At 41.8% G+C, this 23,036-nt stretch overlaps 1 protein-coding gene across 1 annotated transcript in view; it reads left to right on the forward strand.

Moving 5' to 3' along the window:
* The window catches only part of otofa (otoferlin a), a 323,207-nt gene that overhangs the window by 123,588 nt on the left and 176,583 nt on the right, over positions 1-23,036 (forward strand). Inside the window, exon 5 of the mRNA XM_048597126.1 lies at positions 8,663-8,871. Coding sequence (XP_048453083.1) covers positions 8,663-8,871 — 209 coding nt within the window. The remainder of the gene's footprint in view (positions 1-8,662; positions 8,872-23,036) is intronic.

Below are 23,036 nucleotides of genomic sequence, written 5' to 3' on the forward strand. Positions count from 1 at the left end.
GTGGGAGGAGGTGTATTCTAGGTAGCTGTGGGAGTCGGTGGGCTTGAAATGAATATCGGTTTCTAGATGGTTGCCCGATATGGAGACAGAGAGGTCCAGGAAGGGGAGAGAGGTGTTAGAGATGGTCCAGGTAAACTTAAGGTTGGGGTGGAAGGTGTTAGTGAAGTGTATGAACTGTTCGAGCTCCTCGTGGGAGCACGAGGCGGCGCTGATACAGTCATCAATGTAACAGAGGAAGAGGTGGGGTTTAGAGCCGGTGTAGGTACGGAAGAGGGATTTCATTTTGGAAATGGCTTCCAGCAGTCCCTATGTTAAGAACAAGAAAAATGACTCCACCTGGGCTTAATTTGGACCCCATCATTTTCCTTGATTAATTATATTTGTAATTCTCATCAAAAAATCAAATATGTAATTTTGTGAAAAGCGACTTTACAAGTGATACAATATAGGAGATAAAAACAAATAGTCAGGATCGTTACAATATTTTGGTTACTTGTTAGAATGTTACTCCTCAAGACACTATGTTTTCTGGTCACTGTTATTGTTTACATCTTAAATTTAACCTTGCATTGTCTTGTGTTGAAATATACAAAGAACAATGGGCACACAGACAGCATTGTTGAAATCCATGCGCAGATGTTTAGGCAGAAGCTAAAGTATTTAATTATGTATCACTTCTTTGCAACTATATCATTCAAAATTTTCCTGGGAAATTAAGTACAGCATCTTATATAGATATCTCATATTAATTTGCTGTCATGCTTAGCTCTGTAGTTGTCTGCCACATCAAATTTAATCCTCTGAGAATGCATACAGCACTCACAACGAAGCTAACAGCAAGTATGTTGCCATAGCAACACCAATGCTGTAGGATAAAGTTGCCAGAGTATAAAGTGTTGCTTCAGCAAAACTAAATTAGAGCTTTTGGATGCTACTGGGTGTCTATTGTAATGTCTCACTTAACAGCTCTCATTGAAGTGTGTGGTGTGGTCAGTATTAGTATAGTCATGTACCCACATAAGACTTATATTTAGAACATGCTTGTCATGTTTGAAAAAATGTGTTCCATGTCACACTTGACAGTGTCATATATCCGATGTTTATGCCACACTTACCAAGTAATTCAAATAACTGCTCTGTGCTAAGGTCACCATGCTAATTATTTCAAATATGGACGGGTAGAGAGATAACTAATGGCAGGAAACCATTAATGCACATTAAAACTAAATCGTCGAGGAATAGAAACTAATTTCTCTGCTCCCAACGTGACAAGGTATGGCACAGAAATTGCACATTCCCAGTATATTAATATCAGTGATTGAAGAGCCATGAGCCAGGCATACATCATGAGAATAAAAGTGGAATATTTGTTGCAAAGGCATTACTTTATGGCCCCTTCTCAATTAATTTCAAACTCTCTACAGCATGGAGATTTCCATCTGTTGCCATTGCCTCTGCAGCCACTACTTTGACCAGGAGTCCACGTCCTTTCACTCATCTCCAGAATTTTTATCCCATCTAGATTCCTCCATCTGTCCTCAAACATGCTTGAGATTTTTTACCATGGAAACTGCCAGAGTGACATCAACCATCTCAATCTACTGTCCTCTGAATTTGGAGCATTTTCTTTTCTTTTACATTCCTAACATTCTAATCAAATTTTATGACAGAGATGTTGTTTGTTTGTTTGCTTATGCCTTGTTGTATTGGTTTTGTTATTTAGGAAAGGACAATGGGAGGAGATGTCGTTGTGATACTGTCAGTAGATTAATAATCCAGAGTGCCAGGATAATATTCTGGGACATGATTTCAAATTTTGCCAGGGCAGATGGTGAAATTTGAATTCAATGACAATATGGAATTAAAAATTGGCCTCGTGGTGACCATGTAACCAGTAAAGTGATGAATGCACACATGAACACACTATCAAACAGCACTTGCTCAGCAATAATGTGGCCACTCGTGCTTAATTTAGGTTCTGCCAGGACCACTGAAACATGGATGAGCTCCATAAGAGACAGTGACTGCCCTTGAACAGCATTTGAATCAGGTTGGCATCAAGGAGCCCTAGCTCATCTGGAGTTGGAGAGAAAATAGCCAACTGGTTGGAGTCATACCTAACACAAAGGAAGATGGCTGTCATTATTGAATGTCAATCATCTCAGTCCAAGGACATTGCTGCAGGAGTTCCTCAGGGTAGTGCTCTGAGCCCAACTATCTTCAGTTGCATCATTAATGAGCTTCCATCCATCGTTAGGTCAGAAGTGGAGATGTTTGCCAATGATTATACAATGTTCAGTGCTATTCACAACTCCTCCTCTGCTGCTGAAACAGACCATGTCCAAATGCTGCAAGACCTGGATAATCCCCAGGCTTGAGCTAATAAGTGGCAAGTAACATTCACACCACACAAGTACCAACCAAGGACCATCTCCGATAAGAGACAATCAAACCACCGCCCCTTGACATTTAATAATGTTACCACCACTGAATTCCCTCACAATCAACATTCTTGGGGTTCCCATTGACCTTATCCACCTCTCTTCCTTTATCAGTGATATCTCTAATGGCCTCTATCATTTTAGCAACCCTAGTTCCTTGTTTTTAACTATCTCCATTTCAGGTCTGTCTATACCTACCCCATTAGGACAGCCTCGGGTATCTCTGTGTCTTTGTTGAATGGATGCCCATTCAGTCCCTTTTCTGATAGAGTTATGACTATGGAATGAGGATTTATCAATAGCTGGAATCATCACTATCCAAGCAGACCCTTGGGCCGGGAATGGGATGCTTGCTGAGTGCAGGCGGAGTTTAGTGCTGGTTGAGGTGGTATTGCCACTGGGCTCTCAAACTCCCTCTGTAGACCTAACAATGTCCAAAGTGGGAAGCTCCCTGTCTACCCTAACTCACTGTATTAGACGCTGGACAGATAGACCATCTGGCATATTTTCCATCGTTGGCAAACTGGCATGGGGTCAAGAAGATGACCTGTACCCTACCTCAATCTGTCAACTTCCCACCTCCCATTCCTCCTGCAAGGGACTAGTAAAATTCGGCCCAATATCTTACACAGCTTAGTGTCAAGTTTTGTTTTCTAATGCTCCTATAAAATATCTTTTGTTTAGTCTTAAGTGAAAGGCACTGTATATATGCAATACATCCACTCCCTCCACCACCCTCAGTCAGTAGCAGCAGTGTATACTATCCACAAGATGCACTGCGGAAATCTACCAAAGATTCTCAGACAGCATCTTCCAAACTCACAACCAATTCCATCTAAAAGAACAAGGGCAACAGAAACATGGGAACACTATCACCTGCAAGTTTCGCTCTAAGCCACTCACCATCCTGACTTGGAAATATATCGCCATCCCTTCACTGTCCCTGGGTCAAAATGCCGGAATTCTTCCTATTGTGGGTCTACCTACAGCACATGGACTGCAGTGGTTCAGGAAGGCAGCTCACTACCACCTTCCCAAGGGCAACTCAGGGACAATAAATACTGGCCCAGTTCCAGTGATGCTCATGTCCCACTGGTGAATTTAAGAATAAGTTGTTTCTATTGTTTATGTAGATGCAGCTCTCTACATTGGCAAAACCAAATGCAGTTTGTATGATTGCTTTGCAGAACACCTCGAGCTGACTTGCAATTGACCCTGAGTCTGCATTTTACTTCTTCATGAACTCCCACTCTGACCTCATCTTGCAATACAGCACTTTATATCCTCTCAGCTTCAACACTGACTTCAACAATTTCATATTGAAAAACCACGGCTCCGAGATCATCAGCAGCTGTTGATATTGTTTCACAAATTGCTATTTACACTTTCTCTCGAACCATCTTTTATTTCTTTACTTACTTTGTTACCACCCACTTTTTGCCCCGTGAATACCAATTAAAATCTCCGAGTTTCACACTATACAGACCTTCCATGATGTTCTTCCCTTTCCCTGCCTCCATGCTTGATTCAAACCTGTTCTAGCGCTATGTTTTTTACAGTTCTGAGGAAAGGCCACGAACTTTTATTGTTTTAAATCAGATTCCAGCATGCACAGTATTTTACTTTACAGCAAGGAAATCTGTGTCTGGAGTCTGCAGGAAATTCAAGGGAACAATGGTAGCATGGAATTATGCAAGGTGATAAATGTAGAATTGAGATAGCTTGATGAGTTTGCCATTTTACTGACATTTACTGACGATTAGCTCAATCAGAAATAAAAGGGGTACATGGAGCAATTAATCGAACTCAACCATCTCCACCTCAGCCCCATTGATACAGACAGGGGTGTGCCCTCCGCTCCACTTCCTGAAGTTAATGACCACCTCCTTCACTTTGCTGACATTGATGGAGAGATTGTTGTCTTTACTCCATGCCTCCATTGCTAAATGTGATCAATGGATGTTAACCTCAGCTACATACAAGCAACACGACACCTTCCAATTTCCATCTCCTGGTCTGGAGATGGTAGACACCAGTAGAGTAGGGGAGGAATATGAAACAAAGCCTGGATGACATCCCAGCTGAAATCTTCAATGTCAGTGCACTTTTCTTCCTATCAAGACTCATTGCATTCATCCTGCAGTCTGGGAGGAAAAGGAAGAGCTGTTGAGAAGGAAAGAAAAGAAACAATTTTGGCACTTTTGATGCCTTATGGTTCTCCTGCACCACACACTCAAAGACCTGGGTCAGGTGTCAACCCAATCAGTCACATGAAGACCATTGCAGAGACTCACAATACTGAGTTAACATCATCTTCAAATTGAGACAATCGATGACTGTGTACACTTTTTGTGTTTGCAGCATACAGAGTGTTATACTTATCCACAACAAAACTGTTTTACGGGATCACAACAGCAATGCCGAAAATCCCCTGTATCTAAAGTTAAACTTATTGATCCTATAATTCCAGTTAAGGATTCATGCTTGGAGTATAGTTAAGCCAAGGCAACAACACTACAGAATTGTGACTCAGTCTCCAACTGACAGATTAATAAATTTTACCTTCAATTTGTGATCTTCTCATAAAGGATTTTCAAGAGCTTTTCTTGATCCAATCAAAACGTAAACAAAATTATTTCTGGATTATCTGGCCTCCCTCCTATATGAAGGATGTTGTGAAACTTGAAAGGGTTCAGGAAAGATTTACAAGGATGTTGCCAAGGTTGGAGCGTGCGAACCATAGGGAGAGGATGAATAGGCTGGGGCTATTTTCCCTGGAGCGTCAGAGGCTGAGGGGTGAGGTTCATAAGATCACAAGGAGCATGATAGAGTGGATAGCCAAGGTCTTTTTGCCAGGGTAGGGGAGTCCAAAACTAGAGACCATAGGTTGGAGGTGAAAGGGGCAAGATTTAAAAGGGACCTAAGGGGCAACTTTTTCTCGCAGATGGTGGTGCTCGTCTGGAACAAGCTGCCAGAGGAAGTTGTGGAGGCTGGTACAATAACAACATTTAAAGGCATCTGGATGGATACATGAATAAGAAGGATTTAGAGGAATATGGCCAAATGCTGGCAAGTAGGACTAGATTAATTTAAGATTTCTGGTCGGCATGGACTAGTTAGACCGAAGGATCTGTCTCCTCAGTATACAGCTCTATGACTCTATGGCTCATAGCAGAAGAAATTTAACAGTTTGCAATAAGATCACTGGAACAAACTATCCCTTGATTCAGAGAAGTGGGGGGTGTCTGGTTTAATATTTGTAATAATTGTGATTGCTCTCACAGGCATAGCCTATTATACATTGCGAAATTGCGAGCCATCAGAAACAGTGTGAGACAGTTGTGGTCTCTCCATATTCCCTTTAGCATAGTGGGGGATCCATCATTCCCCAACATTTGTAGATCAACGACTAGCTCTTAAATTGGTATTTTTAGCTGCCCTTCTCTCCAATGATTATTTTGTATTTATCAGTGCAGTAACTGTCATCTTCAGGAGTACACTGCTCAGACCTTTGCCTGAAACTGTGGCTGAATTAGATTTATCGAAATTTGAATATTATTAAACATATAAAATTAGTGCCATTAAAGGGTACAACCACAGATCTATGGGAATAATCCTTATATAACAACTCCGAAGTCCCTGTATCTGTTTTGCAAATTAATCTAGATAGACAAATTCTTTCAAGTCGTCTTGTATTCATAAAATCTTATGGAACTGTTTTGTGCTGATATTTTTAGGCATTTGTACCTTTTGAAATAAAGTTATAACTCAAACTAAATAGAGCTGCTTCCTAACAATCAATTCAATTCAAGTTTGGGTTTTCTTTTTGAAGAATTACTGACACTGGAATAGGGCCATATTAGAGAGTAAGGATCAGCCCTCAATCTTCATGAAGCTAGGCTGAGTTGAGAGGTCTTTAAAAAATAGTGGGCAGGACCCATTTCTGGGAGTTCCACCCCATTCCCATTTCTGGCGACTTTTACCAGTGTGGGTTACAGGTGTACATTAGTTCTGTACATGGTGGATACTGGGAGAATGGCTGATGAGGATTTCTAAGAAGCATTAAAAGTGCCTGGGATTTTGAGGGGGTTTCAAAGGAGCAAGGAATCACACAGGGGAAATGGAAGACTTGGAAGGTTCGTGAGAGCTATGATGACCATGAAGGGTTTGTAGGAGATTAGGAGGCATGAGAGGCCCTGAGAAATATTGTAACATAGAGAGGGCATGGGCATGTAGAGGGAATGGAAGAAGTAGAAATTATGGAGGGGCCAGGGACAGGTGATGTGGACAGGGCATGGGGTTATGGTGGTTGTATGGGATGTGAGGGGAATAAAGGCTTGAGGATCTAACAGTCAGGATTAAAAGTGGGTCATTGCCCTAATAATCAGAACTGGGTCTGTGTTCTAGCTTGTCAGTCTTACCATGCACCTTCCTCCATCACTACCTTGAACTTCCCTCCAGAGGTAACCCAGCTAACTCCATCCTGTCTCCACATCCAAGGAACAAAAATATTGTGGTTGGGGTTTCCTTAACAGAGATGGGTTTGCAGTGTCATAATCTTTCGCGACTGGTGCTTCTCAACTCCTTCACATAACCCAGTCCACAGTATCTTTGGTTTGGTGACTGACAATAAGTCAGGGTTAGAAAATACTAACTGTGTGAAATTAAGTCCTGCCCTATTTTCAAAAAGCAACTCTTGATGCCATCATCCTTGCAAACCACCATCCCATTTCCAACCACCTTTTCCTTTCAAAAAGCCTTTGTTGCCTTCCAATCCACTCCTATCCTTCCTGAACCCAAGGTTTAAATCTCTCCAGTTAGGTTTATGCCCTTGCCAAAGCCCTGAAAATGGTCTGATCAAAGTCACAGATAGTCACTGTAACAAAGGTAAACATTCTGTCCTCATCCTTCTCGGTCCTATAACATTGGCCACACTATCCTCCCCCAAATCCACCCCCTCTGTTGTCCAGCCTTCATTACTCTCACTTGATCCCTTTCTTATCAATGTCACCATAACCAGAATATTCATTGTGATAGCTTCTCATGTCACTCCACCATGACCTCTGATGATCCCAAGAATCTATCCTTGGTCTCGTCCTATCTCTCATCTACATGCTGCCCCTTAGGAAAATCATTAGGAGATAATGCTGTAGTTTTCACATACATCAATGACACCGATTTCTATCCCCCCACGGCATCTCTCAGTGCTGCACTACTGCTGAACTTTCAGCTTGTTTATCTGACACCCTGTACTGCATGAACACAGCTTTTCTCTGAGTAAATATTGGAAAGACTGAACTCATTGTTTTCAGCTCCTGCTCAAATCTCCGTTCCATAATTATTGACTCCATCACTTTTCCCAGCGACAACCTCAAGTCCAAACAGTCTGTTCACAACTCTGATGTAATATTTGATCCCGAGATGAACATCTGACCTCACAATCATGTCATCACTTATTCCCAACCTGGTAACATTATCCAACCTTACCCTGTCTCAGTAAATCAGCTGTAGAATTTCTCATTCATGCTTTCATTACCTCCAGACTTGACTATTTCAACAAATTCTCAGCTACTCTCCCACGTTCTGTACTCTTTAGAAAATTAGGGTCATCCAACCTCTGTTGCTCGTATCTTAAAAACAGCAACTCCTATTTACCTTTCTGCGCTCATTGACCTTCATTAGTACCCGGCCAAGCACTGTTTTAATTTTAAAAAATAATTTATTATTTTCAAATCTCTTCATGGCCTTACCCCTTTCTATCTCTGTAATTTCCTCCAGCCCAACAGCCCTCCAAGATATCTGCATTCCTTTAATTCTGGTCTGTTGTTTGCCCCAGTTTTTATTGTTCCACCAGGGATGACCATGTTTTCAATTGTCAAGGCCTCAAGCCCTGGAGTAACTTCCCTACACCTCTCTGCCCCTCCACCTCACTTTTCACCTTTAACATTTCCTTTAAAACTAGTCATTGACCAAGCCTTTGGTCACCTGACCCAATATCACCTGATGTGACTCAGAGTTATACTTTGTTTTATAATGTTCCTGTGAAGCTCCTTACACTGTTTCATTATGTTAAATGTGTCATATAAATAGAAGCTTTTGTTGTTGTTTGCTTATACATAAATTAATGATTGAAGGGAGAAAGTTGCAAGCCTTTGCCTGTACTGTATTTAATAGACACTGCATTTAATAAATAACCTTTCTCTGTCTTTATTTTTATGTAGACCTGTGTCTCCATTGAGATAAAATACCAGGCTATGGACGGGACTGTTGGAGTCTGGAATGACAGTGAATTCTTAGAAAATCTGAACCAAAAAGCAACGCATGAGGCAACCTTTCACTTTGAGACAGACAGTTTACTCTCTGGCCAGAGTCAGGGATCAGGAACTTCTCCAGGTCGATCCCACCAATGTCTCTTAGGAGAAAGGAAAAAGTAAGTAAACTATCTCTCTTTGTAAGAACAGGGATCATACCTCTGGCATTGCATAATAGCCCAAAGGAAAGCTCATTATTTAGTGTTATGTTTCATTGTGAAGAATCCATATTAGTTTTGACGGATTTGCCAGTGCTGGAAGTGACATGTAACAGTACACAGGGCTATGTTCTTTGCAGATAGAAATGCACACTCATTTCACCTGTTTCAACCAAACAAAATAATGGTAGTCATTTGCTGGTTCATTCTCATGGCAATGCCCTGACCAATCAGAATGAACCTTGCTTGTTTAGAATTTAAACGAATCCTGGCTGTTAACTGTCAATCAACATTAATGGGTGCATTCTCGATGCCAATGCCTCTACCAGCCAAAGTCCACTTGACAACCAATCAGCACTCTCCTCTCATGCAACATTCCCCTTGAATTGGTATTTCTTGAAAATAGTCCTGATGAGTACAAGACAAAAAGCTTCAACAAAGTGTGATTATTTTCAAAATAATATCATAAATAGCATTTCCAAAAAGAATAGTACGTTAGGTGATCTTGTTTCCATTTGTTTTCTTCTTTCTTCATGTCACAAGTGAAAGATGAAGAATGATTTATTGAACAACACTGTTGCTATAGTTGTGCTTGAATAATTAATTGCTCATGTAAGAAGATCCAAAATCACAGGGAAATCTTTACCAAACAATTTCAAGCATAGTAAGGGTCCCTTCTGGAGCTGCAAACCTTCTTTTCAGTAATTTTGTTCTGTTTCCAAAAGAGTTTAACAGCTATCATCGCTGTAACTTCCTGACATAACAGCTGACAACCCTTTGTTGTTTCTTGCAGAAGATTGACATGTTATTTATGGATTTCATTTAAGGCAGATATTGGGACTGATTTTCATACAGAGGTCTAACTCAAAAATCTCAGCTAAATGGAATATGTCAATAAAATTCAACTTTTCAGGAGTCAGCTCACTCTTGCAATTATTCGCTACCCCTAGGACAGATAGAGTCAACTGGCTGAGGGACCAGAGTATTATAACTGTGAAATTTAAAGGAATGCAGGTTGTTAACAGGAAGTCAGTCTGTGGAAGGCATTTTCTAAAAGAAAAGGTGCTTCATCTGGTTCTAAGCCTTGGGCAAAGTGGAATATGAGTGTGAGGAAAGGGAGAGGTGATGGCGGGGACGAGTGTGATAGATAGATAGAAACTAATGGGATAAAAAAAACAGGTAGGTAATTGTAACTTTGACAATGATGGTAAGCTGATAATATCAGATCAGAAGCCTCTCTCACACCCCTACATTGAAACAGGCCTAAATACTTAGCCCACATTGAAACTGCGATATTTCAAGCAACATTAATAAAGTTTTTCAATCTTGATGTCTGGCTGTGAGTCACTGCATCAGATCATAAGAGTACAAAGGAGAAGACCAGAATTAGATCTTTTGGCCCATCATGTCTGCTGCACCTTTCATTCATGGCTGATATGTAACTCAACCCCATTCTCGTGCCTCCCTCCCCATAGCCCCTTGATCCCTTTACCAATCAAGACTCAATCTATCTCTGTCTTAAATAAATTCAGTGACTTGGCCTAGATAGGCATCTGCAGCAATTAGTTCTACAGATTGCATAATTGGAGAATGCCCCAGCTGGAAACCTCACTTTGCTGAATTTGCTAATTTACGTCAGGAAGTTGGTCAATTACAATTGACTCAGTACTCCAGGTATGCGATGAAAGAAGATCCTTATTTCATAATGAGTTCTATCCAGTTACCCTGGCTGGACAATGGGTGGAGATTGGGTGAGAACCAAAACGGACTGTTTCGAGATGTCTCATGTAAGAATAAACTCGGTGCATTCAGAGGCCAGGCTGGTCCACATGAAAAGTGATTGATTGCTCACGGTACTGGAGTATGATTGATCGATGGGGAAAGAGATTCCAACATAAATCAACAACATGAGATGAGAGAAAAATGTTGGAGGGAAAAACAAAACGCAGACATTCTTTTGCATGTTTTTGCTGGATTTATCAAATTAGTAGTGCTTAAACAATAATATCAGCAGGAAAACAGTGCTGGTGTTTGATGGATTTCATGAAACCAACAGTGGGAGCGATCTAAGTGAGCATCAAAGGAAATAATCATTAAACTGAATGCTTCACTAATTACATTATGTTATTCTAGGTTCCTCACATCATTTTGTTTTGTAATTCCTCCAAGCCACTTTTTGTTGATATCATCAGCTTTCGCTATATATTTTTAAAGCGATGTGCTCTTCATTTTCTTTTATAACTCCAAATCTTACACGTTGTATGCATTTGAAAACTGATCCTTAGATTCTCTACAGATTTTATTTTCTGTTTCACCTTAAGTTTCACTACTTTAAACTGGACTCACTGAAACTAAACTGTTGAGTACCTAAGACAGGACATAAAATATATGCAGTCAAACTGAATTGCTAGATAGTTAATTGCTTTGCTTATCATGCGTGTAGATCCCTCTGCACTTCTATTGAGTATTTTAATTATTAAGGGAGTAGTGTGTAAATTATTGCATTTTACATTATATTCTTTCCAGCATTAGCTTGAATTCAGTTAGGGTTATTTTTCCTCCACTGCATTACTTAACTTCACATAAAGTTGTTTTGTATTTCATTCTAATATGTTGAAAATACATGGCTTAATGACTGCATTGAAACAATGTTCAGTGGAATTTTACGTGAATTTCCTCTCCTGCTCAGAATGGTTCCACTCACTGTGCATGTTCAGGCCACAACTCTTCAATATGCATTTATGGCCCCCATGATGTCCAGAGCACATTAACTCCTACTGAGAATATTGGGTAAAGATGCCACCAATGACTTGCACTGATGTTGGACAAAAAATCAGATTTTCTGCCTCTACCAACCTTAAAGGTAGTGAGTTCCAGTGTCAATTGTCAGGGTGGTTCTCATGTGGAATCAACTTCCTGAGGAAGTGGTGGATGCGGGTACAGTTACAATGTTTAAAAGACTCTTAGATAAGTACATGAATAGGAAAGGTTTGGAGGGATATGGGTCAGGAGCAGACAGGTGGATCCCGTTTAGTTTGGAATTATGTTCGGCACGGACAGGTTGGACCGAAGGGTCCGTTTCTGTGCTGTATGACTCCATGACTCTGAATGTATGCAACAAATCACACCATTCAAAATCTAAAAACATCGTTCCACCATCGAAATGTCGATCTATTTAATTTTTCTTCAGAATGCTAGCAACAGTTGCAAGGTCAAGTCCACTTCCATCTGATAGTGTTAAGGTTAACCGTTAGCCTATCACAAGTGGAGATGAACCTTGAGCTGTTGCTGTCTTTTTGGTGACTGTGTTTGCAAATGATCTGCAACAGGATTGAGGGCTCGAGCCTTTATTCAGGGAACAAGAGATGGATAATAAATGCTTGCCAATGCTTCTCATAGCCATGTCAAGTTAAATTTAAAAGATCAGAAACGTTCTGATGTTGAGGTTATGTTGATGGTTTAGTGACTGTTCTTTGCATGATGATTGTCTATAATTTCTTTCTATACTATTATATTGACTAATGGGTTTACAGCCACACACACATGCACACACACGCGCACACACATGTACACACATACACACACTCACACATGCACACACATGCACACACACGCACTCACACACATGTGCGCTACCATCTCCATGAACATATTTGAAGGTGAGGGGAGGGGTATGGAAATAAAGTGAGTGGTCATCCCACTGCCTTCCTGTGACCTCCCCCTGCCCCGAACCTTTCTCCCAAAACCCAGGGTGGGCAAGGCATTGGGCAGCTTGCCTACCTTTCAGTTCATTGAAGCCCTTACCTGAATGACTGACTGCACTTATTTTTTATCTGACTGGGGAAAAGGCAGTTTTCACTCCTGTTGCTGGGCATGAAGGGGAGGGTCCCCCTTGTTGGGGAGACAGAGTTGGGGAAGGGGGTGCCCACTATTCCCATCAGGGACAATCACACCCCCAGGATCATAACTTTAAGCCACCCTACAGTCTGTAGAACATTGTGCCCCATACCCCTACCTCCTTCCCTTTCTCGTTGGGGTTCACCAGACAGGTCTGTCCAAAATCTCTGGACTTTCCTGAGCTCCAGAATCAATGTCACCTCATTTTCAGGGACTCCTGGTCACCCAAATCTCACTGGTAAGTGATTACAGTCTATCCCCAGTGTTTATCCATGGCAAGGCAGCTGGGTGCACTGCCAATGACCCTTTCAGCTGGCGGGGGAGATTAGCAAGTTCTCCATTCCCCCATAAACTCTACCCCAAGCATACAGCTTCTCACACTGACACATGTTCATACACTTTACCCACTTGTATTTGCTTACACATCGGGCACTGACGTACACACATACACACACACCTCTGACATGATGTTCCTTGGGAAGGCTGAGGTCAGGAAATTACTCCCTAACCTCTTTGTCAGATCTGGCCTGTTGCCATGTGTTCTTCCAAATCCAAATTCCTCCTCCCCCACCCCACCCCACCCCCACCCCCATCCCCCTCTCCCTATCGCACCATTTTATCTTCCTTATTGTCACTTCAGCAATTATGCCCCTCAAAGGAGCTGTTAACCATTGTACCCCTATCTGGGAGCAAATAGTTTATGCAGAGTCCTAGAAATAAGAGTAAAATCCTTCAACATTTGCCATACAGGAAGTTTTACCTTTCATTCAAAAACCACAGTGCTGCCAGTAAAATAAGAACTTGTGTTAAGACTACTTTGGTGTTTGTGTTTTGTGAAAGATTAAGCGAGCTCAGGCACAAAGGAAGTTATAAATATTTTCTGCATATCATTAAAGTCGAACTTGCTTCAACGTCTTGAAAAATGAAGGGATAAAAGTTTATCTTGCATGTTAATACTAAGGGGATCTTGGCTAGTAGGCTGCCTTTTATACCCTGCTTTACGTTCGGTTCAATTCAAACCAATGTACTTAATTACTGGACAGAGTGTCTGGAACATGCCAACATCCATCCAATAATTTCCATTTTGCAGTAACATAAAAAAAATTTTCTACTGCTAATGTAAGATGCCTTACCACTGTGTGTGCTATTACAATCTTGCATATCATATTCAATGTATTAATATAAAAATTCTGTTACTATCATTTTATCTTAATTTAATTACAAATATGCTACTGATTAAACCCAATTCCACAAACCCTGAAAACAGGCATCACTACAGATAGGATGAATTCATAAACATGCTGCAGTTCATTTTACTGACTACAAGGCTTCAAGATCTTCCTCTAAACATTGCATTTTTCATCTTTTTTTAATTATATATAAACTACAACTCTCAAAGTCTGATCAGATTTGTGCCTTATATACATAACTTACATTTCAAGGAAGCATCTAAGAAGGCAGTTCAGTATGAAAGCTCTTTTTACCATCTGTCTCTCTCTTTTGATGATAGATTTACCCTATAGCCTGGATTTATTTAAATTTCTGACAAAGTGAGTTTTACTTAAAATAGTACATGTTAAGCGGTCTGTTGTAACAGTACAGGTGATAAAACTACGGCTAATGTTTATCATATTGAGGAGGTTGGATGATGATAAGACAAGATATTGTGAAGGAATTTATAAACACGGACTACTGAAGTGTTTAAGACAAATGGTTCCCCAGGCAACGGTGATTTTACTGAATGTCTTATTCATTAGATTTTGTCTCTTCTTGGTCTCTAATTGTGTCTCTAATACTCATCGATTCTCTGTTCGATCTCAGGACTGATGACAGAGAAATCTATTGCAATAGTGAGGAAGAGGGAGATGCAGCCTTAAGGTAGAGAAGTCTAGGGCCAACCTCACCATGAAGCTATGAGCCTGGCCCTTCTGAGTGTGTGTTTTCTATATTCTTCTCTTAGAAATGGTTTGAGTGGGTTTCATGACCAATCAACCACTAAATCAAATACTGGTGTCGAATCCTTTCTCCAGAGCAGAAAATTGTTTCTTTGATTAAAAAAAATGTTTGTTGTATTTTATTACACCTACTTTTCATTTGATATCCCAAGTTGCTTATGTCATTCTTGTTGAAGCTTTCCTTTTTATCTTTTTCAAACTGACCTCCAGTCAAAAAGCAATGGAACAGGCATGCAGAGCAGAACACTGCGCTGCTCCCAGGAGTGGGCAGCTGGGTGGGCAGGGGGTAGAAATTGTACTCACAGCCAAAAATTAGCTGCCAACAGACAAATGAATGAAACTAAGGGATTGAATTCTCTGTAGCTTGATAGCAAGTGTTCAGAAGCCCTGATGCATCCATTCATGTGCCATACATGTTTAAAGGAAATCTCACCAGAATTATGTACGCCTATCACATATAGTACAAATGGTGCTTTCACATTAATGACCACACACCACTGGTGTTCAGCATGTGAGGTAGTGTACTTGGAGTTTGCCATGAGGAGATGCTACTTTTTTCCCCACATTGACAGGGTGTTGTTCCTTGACATGTAAATTTAGAGATCAGGTAGCAATAGACTAAAGCAAAAGGTCACGGTTGTCTAATCCAGGGAGGAAGGGAGGCTGACTGAGGCAGGGAGAGAGGGAGTCAATTCAGACAGGGAGAGAAGGTGAGTATGCAGGAATGTGCAGAGGAGAGAAGGCCCTAGCATAGTGGATGTGGTCATCATGTTGTCAGCTGAGCAGGAGCTTCGTGAACAGAGAAAGCTGGATTGAAATGGTCCTAAAGGACAGCGTCAATGCTATCAACAGTGAGGTCCTGGACATTGAACTGAGGTTCTGAGGAAGGGTCACCGGACCTGAAACATTAACTCTGTTTTCTCCTTCACAGATGCTGCCAGACCTGATGAGCTTTTCCAGCAACTTTGTTTTTGTTCCTGATTTACAGCATCCGCAGTTCTTTTGGTTTTTACTGAACTGAGGTTGCTGAGCATTAGAGGGAATGGTCACAATGAAAGAGAGGAGCAAGTTAGCATCAAACAGGGTTTGGGATCACAGAATCTAATGGAACAGGCATGGGAACAGCAACAATTTTAGGGAAGAGAAGGCAATGTGGAGGTGATCTTTTAACATGGGAGGAGGATCTTTTTGAATAGAGTTATTGGTGAGCACAATTAGCCAACTAAAGGGATGCCAACTAAAGGCAAATAGATGGTCGCCATGTTCAATTGTGTTCTTATCTCTATGGAGGGAGAATATAGAACCAGGCAGGGAACCTCCACATGGAGGGATCATAGGGTTCAGAGGTTATTCCCATAGTTCTGAGACTTGGGGGTAACTGTGGAGGGAATGCTGAGGAGGATGGATGGCAGGTTGCCAGTTAAAGGTGGGAGTAATTAGATATACCAATACACAGTGGTGGGGAGGACGAGGATACCTGCCAAATGGCCATTGCTAATAAGGGAGTGGGTATCTGAAGGCAAGGCCGGGATTTTGGACAGAGTTTTGAGGGTGATGGTGGGAAGCTCAATATTGATTGAGGGAAGATATATGGTTGTGACTTGTATTTCCAGGGCCATTGCTCCATTGACCATGCACATGGCTATCTCAGTAAGAAGTGATGTGAGCAGTGATTCTCCAGGATCGTATTGATCACATTGGAAGTGAGGAAGACCAGCATGTGGTCTGTGCTACATATCAAGTTTCCTATTGGCTAAATTGTTCAGTTCGACAACCAGATTGTTCACTGCAATTCAATCACAGATCACTTCCAGCAGACCCATTGAGGGGTTCAATGGTGATGCCAGTATTTCTATTGGCTTGGGTGCAGTTGTGGATAAACCTGCAGAGTGTGACAGCGCAGGGTCAAGCTGTACAGGTTCCTGGCAACCCAGGGTCCGAGTGACATCAAACATTGGCACACTGTTAAAAATACCACAGGCTACCTGCCAATGTTGGCAGAGGCATTGCCAGAGGCAACTGAGGGTATTACAAGAAGCCATCGTGTCCGGCTCCATCCACAAGGGGCTGATGGGTAATCCAGGAGGAGGAGCATTGTCTGGAACCATGTGACCACCCACTTGGGAAAGTACGCAGCTTCTTAAACCCCACCGGTCCCACATTCAATCCACATGTGGAGGCCTTCAACCAGAACCGAAGTCTGACTTTCCTCTGGACTCACACAGCTTGATACCCTGATCAGTGTCACATTGTTTTAAATCCACCGTGCCACTTGCCCTTTCAGAGCACAGGAGAATATTTAAAGGTACTGGAGCCAGGTTGCCAGGTTCTACAGTGAGTCCCGCAGTCACTGACCTGGGCAATGGTCTCTTTGTATGCCATCCCCCCATCTCAGTCTGATGAGACCGCCTCCTGTTGCCATCTCTGGAAAACAGCGCCTCCAAGCTTTCCTTACAGAGAACCTGCAGAGTGGCATGGATAACTCCATTGCTCAAATATTTGTTTCCTGATTTATTCTAAAAGTTAACACCTGAAGAACGGCTACTTGACTGAAATAACAGAGGTCTAATGGTGCCTGGAGACCAAACCCCAGAGCCAGGTGAGAAGATGGGGTGAAAGTGAAGTGAATGCAGCAGTAAATACAGCTGTAGAGTCTGGGGGCTATTGGGGTGTTGGGGTGTTGGGATGTTGGGTTGTTGGGGTGTTGGGATGTTGGAGTGGGGGTTGGGAGCAGTCTTCTGGTAGAGGTGAGGTTGTCGGTGCTCAGGCAGGATGTGAACAACACTTCTGTTTAGGGGTGCGATGGCTGGGATCATGTGCTTGATCAGCCAATTAGCCACACATAGGCGAGGGATTGACCAATCATGTGGTGGAGGAAGACTGGAGGTCAACGCACCAAATGCTACCCCATAGGGTCAAAGGCCCATGTGTCATTTTCAGTAGGTACTTGGGCAGACATGCATTCCCTTGAAGCCAGGAGCATCCGTTGGTGCTCATTGTTCAGAAAAACCTTCTGCTCCTTTCCACCGAGCTCCTCCCCACCCTAGCTAACTGGCTACATGGATGTCACAGAAAAGGCAGTGCAGTTTAGGGACACATCTGTCCTCAACAAGCATCTGCACTCAATGATAGGGATTGCTAAACTGCAATGACACATGGGACCCCTGACTTGTGGGTGCATCACAGTTAGGGCCCAACTATCTCAGGCCACACAAATCATTCAACTTACTGAAAACCAAAAGAACTGCAGCTGTTGTAAATCCAGAACAAAAACAAAGTTGCTGGAAAAGCTCAACAGGTCTGGCAGCATCTGTGAAGGAGAAAACAGAGTTAACGTTTCAGGTCCCGTGACCCTTCCTCAGAACTGTTAGTCACTAACAGTCCCCATTAACAACTGCTCACCCTCCCAACCTGATCGTTAGCAACTCCTTTGTCTGTCCAACTGTCTTTCTCTCTCTTTGGGCTCTATCCTATTGTTTACTCTCTACCCCACCCACCTCCCTATTTTCTGCATATAAACTGACGTTTTCCCAGCCACCATCAGTTCTGAGGAAGGGTCACCGGACCCGAAACGTTAACTCTGTTTTCTCCTTCACAGGTGCTGCCAGACCTGCTGAGCTTTTCCAGCAACTTTGTTTTTGTTCCTGATTTACAGCATCCGCAGTTCTTTTGGTTTTTATCTAGCTATCACATAGCCTGCCAGTACATACTACCTATTGTTAGTCACTAACAGCCCCCATTAACAACTATTCACCCCTCTAGAGACAGTAAGAACTGCAGATGCTGGCGTCTGAGATAACAAGGTGTAGAGCTGGAGGAACACAGCACGCCAGGCAGCATCAGAGGGGCAGGAAAGCTGACGTTTTGGGTCGGGGCCCTTCTTCAGAAATGGGGAGGGGAAAGGGAGCTCTGAAATAAATAGAGAGAGGAGGGGTGGGACTGGGGAAGGTAGGTGGAATGGTGATAAGTGAGTGAAGATAGGGAGTGGTGGGGATTGGTCAGTGAGGTGGTAGGGGTGGATTCCCCACCTCCTTGATCTGACACAACCTGTTCATCTTCTCTCCCACCTATCCGCCCCTATTTCTGAAAAAGTGTCCCAACCTGAAATGTCAGCTTTCCTGCTGCTCTGATGCTGCCTGGCCTGCTGTGTTCATCCAGCTCCACACTGTGTTATCTATTCATCCCTCTAGCCAGATCGTTATCAACTCCTTTGTCTGTCCAACTGCTCTTCCCTATCATTTACTCCCTACCCCATCCCACTCCCTATCTTCTGCATATAAACCAGCATTTTCCCAGCTACCATCAGTTCTGAGGAAAGGTCACCGGACCTGAAACGTTAACTCTGATTTTTTCTTCACAGATGCTGCCAGACCTGCTGAGCTTTTCCAGCAACTTCTGATTTTGTTCATTCAACTTACTGCCTTTCTTCCCAGGCCCCAGAGATGGAAGGACAATGTCCTAACCAGTATGTTACTTGATCCCTTCTTCTTCGGAAAGGAATTTATTAAAACCCACAAACAAACAGCAGGATTGCAGCTCCTCTTTAAATTTGGCTTTTTCTCTGCATCCTCACGTATAGTTCAATAATAAAATGTCTGGTCATGCAACCCTAAACTATTTTCTAACAAGATTGCTGTGATTTGGATGTGTTATTTTTTTAACTCAAATGTAGTACTTTTACTTCTCTCTCTGTTAAGCTGTACACTGATAGTTAAATGGAAACAAAATACATGAAAGTATGAGCTTTAGCTCTGGAGAATCCTAATACAGCCAATTTTAGGTAGGTATCTGAAAGTTCACATTCCTGTGCTACATAATGTGAAATTTTACGACCAATTTGAATTTATGTATTCTCAGGATGTACCAGTGTTATCTTTTGGATTGATAGGTTTTCAGAAGAATATTGATAGAAGTTATGCTAACTTGCAGAAGAATAATAAGATTAAATTAAATCCAATAAAAGATTATAATTAGTTGATTAAGATCATAGCATATGATGTGTGGATGAACTATTAGCTCAATAAACTATTACAATCCTAATTCTGCTATTAACCTCAGTTTATTGGATGGAAAGTACAACATTGGCAGAAGTTGAGCAAGATCAGATCAGCCATATGAGTGGTACTCTCCTTGATCTTTAATGACTTAGCACATGGGACTGTCACTCAAATATCTCAAGAAGTTAAGAGATGGAAGGAGACAAGAGTTTGGTTGCTTTTGCCTAAATAAAACAGTTGATTGATGGACAGGATTGGTGGGTATTTCTAGACTTTAAAGAAGAAAGTAAAGCCTTTCGTTTGTGTTTCGGGGAGGTGATGGCCTAGCGGTATTATCACTGGACTGTTAATCCAGAGACCCAGATAATGTTTTGGGGACCTGGGTTCAAATCCCACCACAGCAGACGGTGGAATTTGAATTTAATAAATATCTGGAATTAAGAGTCTAATGATCACCATGAATCCATTGCTGATTGTTGGAAAAACCCATCTCGTTCACTAATGTCCTTTAGGGAAGGAAACTGCCATCCTTACCTGGTCTGGCCTACATGTGACTCCAGATCCACAGCAATGTGGTTGACTCTTAACTGCCCTGTGGGCAATTAGGGAGTCAATAAATGCTGCCTGGCCAGCAATACCCTCATCCTGTGAATGAATAAAGAGAAAAAATGGTCTCGTCTTTTCTTTGTCCTTTTCTTAGGCTAGGTGTAATATTGACACTGACGTAAAAAGCACATCTGGGATACCAGAATAATTATTTAATAAATTAAACAAAATATGATCGAGATGGCAGGTGAGGTAATGCATTGCTGCTACAGTGTGTGAGAGCTGCTGGACATCGTGGTGATTTGTCCCAAGTGTTTGTAGCTCAGAGAACTTCAGATCTGATTTAGGAGCTAGAGTCTGTGCTGCAGACCTTGTGCCACATCAGGGAGGGGGAATCTTCCCTGGATGTTTTTCTCCAGGAGGTGGTCACCTGAGGCAGGTATGGTGACCCACGGAAGAGCCCGGCCCCTGACATTTTCCAACAGTTGTGAGGTTTTGCAAGCTGTGTGAATGAGGGTGGGGACTGCAGGCAGGATGAGCAAACTGACCATAGCACCATGGTTCAAGGTGGAAGAGGCAACAGAAATGTAGTAGTGCTGGGGGACAGTATAATTACGGAGATAGATACTGCTCTCTGCAACCATGTATGAGAGTCCCAGGGGCTGTACAACCTGCCTGGTGCCAGGGCTAAGGACATCTCCTCAAGGGTAAAGGGGAACTTGGAAGAGAGGAATTCAATTGTTGTCATCTATGTTGTCATCAATCTCATTGAGAGGACTAGAAAGGTGATTCTCCTGAAAGACTTTGAATGGTTAGGAGCTAAATTAGAAAGCAGAACCTACAATCTCTGATTACTGCTTGAGCCACTGGCAAACTGGCACAGGGTAAATGAAGCCAAGGAGCAAAATGCATGGCTCAGAGATTAGTGTGGGTGGAATGGGTTTCATTTTATGGGGCACTGGTGCCAGTACTGATATAAACAGAGCTGTTCTGGTGAGATGTGCTTCACATGAACTGTGCTGGGACCAGTGTCCTGCAGAATCAAATAACTAGGGCTGGAGAGAGAGCATTAACCAAATTAGAGGGAGGGAGAGTTCTGGACAAGGCAAATGTAGGCTTACAAATAAAAAGGATACAACAGCATTGCAGGCAGCTACTTACACAGCTATGCTGCACAGACTGGGACAGGAAGGGGCAGAGTGTACAAGCATTAAAAAAAGCAAATAAGGGTCAAAGGGAAAAATGACAAAAAGTCAAAAATTAATGATGTTTTATTTAAATGCTTTTTGACATTTTGGAACAAAATAAATGACTTAATAGCACAAGTAGCAGTTAATGGATATGATCACACTGGCATTAAGGTGATGTAATAACAAGGAGATCAAAGCTGAAAACAAAATATTCAGAATATGGAACTTTTTTAGAGGACAGACAGGAAGGAAAGGGTGAGGGGGTAGCTTTGTTAGTATGGGGTGGAATATGTGCGAGAGCAAGAGATGATCTTGGATCGAAAGGTATAGATCCAGCTGGGTAGAGGTAAGAAATAAAAAAGGGGAAGAAGGCACTGATGGGAGCTGTGTTTAGGCCTCATCAACAGCTTTAAGGTGGGAGAGAGAACAAATCAAGAGTTAATGAGAGCATCTAAAAAGACAATACGCTGATCATTGATGAGAATGATCTTCGTGTAGGTTGGGTAAATCGATTTGGTAAGGTAGCCATGGGGAAGAATTAAAGGAGTGTATTTGAGTGTATTTTATTTCCTAGAGCAACATGTTTTGGATCTAATGATGAATCCAGTAATGTGTGATAAGGTAGCTTCAATGAATTATCTCAGCATAAAAGATCTCCTATGAAACAGTGCCCATAAAATTTAGCTTTCAGTTTTCAGGTGAAAAACTTGTGTTAAAAAGGGCTGAGCTAAACTTGAATAAGGGTAATTACATAGGAATGAGAGCAGTGTTCGCTAGAATGAACTGAAAAGTGAGATTAGCAAAAACAAATGATCAATAAATAATAGAGGCCATTCAAGAAGATATTGCTGCTCATGACTCCCAGCAAAGATATATCGCAGTCAGGAAGAAAGATTTTAGGAAGAGGATAAGTTAAATTGAAAGAATAAAAATACGATGTGTCAAAGATTTGTGGTAAAGAGGATTGGGAAAGTTTTAAAAGCCAATAAAAGATGGCCGAAACAACAATAAAGAGGAGGAAATAAGCTTTGAGGACAAATAAGCAAGTAATCTATAAACAGACAGTAAATGCTTCTTTATAGAAAAAGGAAGAGAGTAACCTAAGTGAATATAAGCCCCTTATGGGGCTGGTGCTGGGGAAATAATAATGGGGAACCAGGAAATGGCAGTGGAGCTGAGAAAATACATTATATCAATCTTCAGAGAAGAGGACATTAATATTCCAAAAAAGTGAAGGGGCAAGAGGTGAGGAGGAAATGAAACACAAGTCGATCACGAAAGAAGCTATACCAAGGAAAGTAATGAGGCTAAAGGCCGATTGGTCCCTTAAATTTGATGTGTTGAATCTCGGATATTAAAGGAAATAGCTGAAAAGATTGAGGATGCACTGGCTATAATCTTCCAAGAATCTTTAGATTCTGGAAAAGTGACAGATGATTAGAAACCTGCCTATGTAACACCCTTATTCAAAAAGGGAAGGAAACCAACAGCAGGTAACGATAGGCCAGTGAGTTTAATATCTGTGATTGGGAAAATGTTAA

The sequence above is a fragment of the Rhincodon typus genome, chromosome 5, assembly GCF_021869965.1.
Source record: "Rhincodon typus isolate 14 chromosome 5, sRhiTyp1.1, whole genome shotgun sequence".
Taxonomy (NCBI): domain Eukaryota; kingdom Metazoa; phylum Chordata; class Chondrichthyes; order Orectolobiformes; family Rhincodontidae; genus Rhincodon; species Rhincodon typus.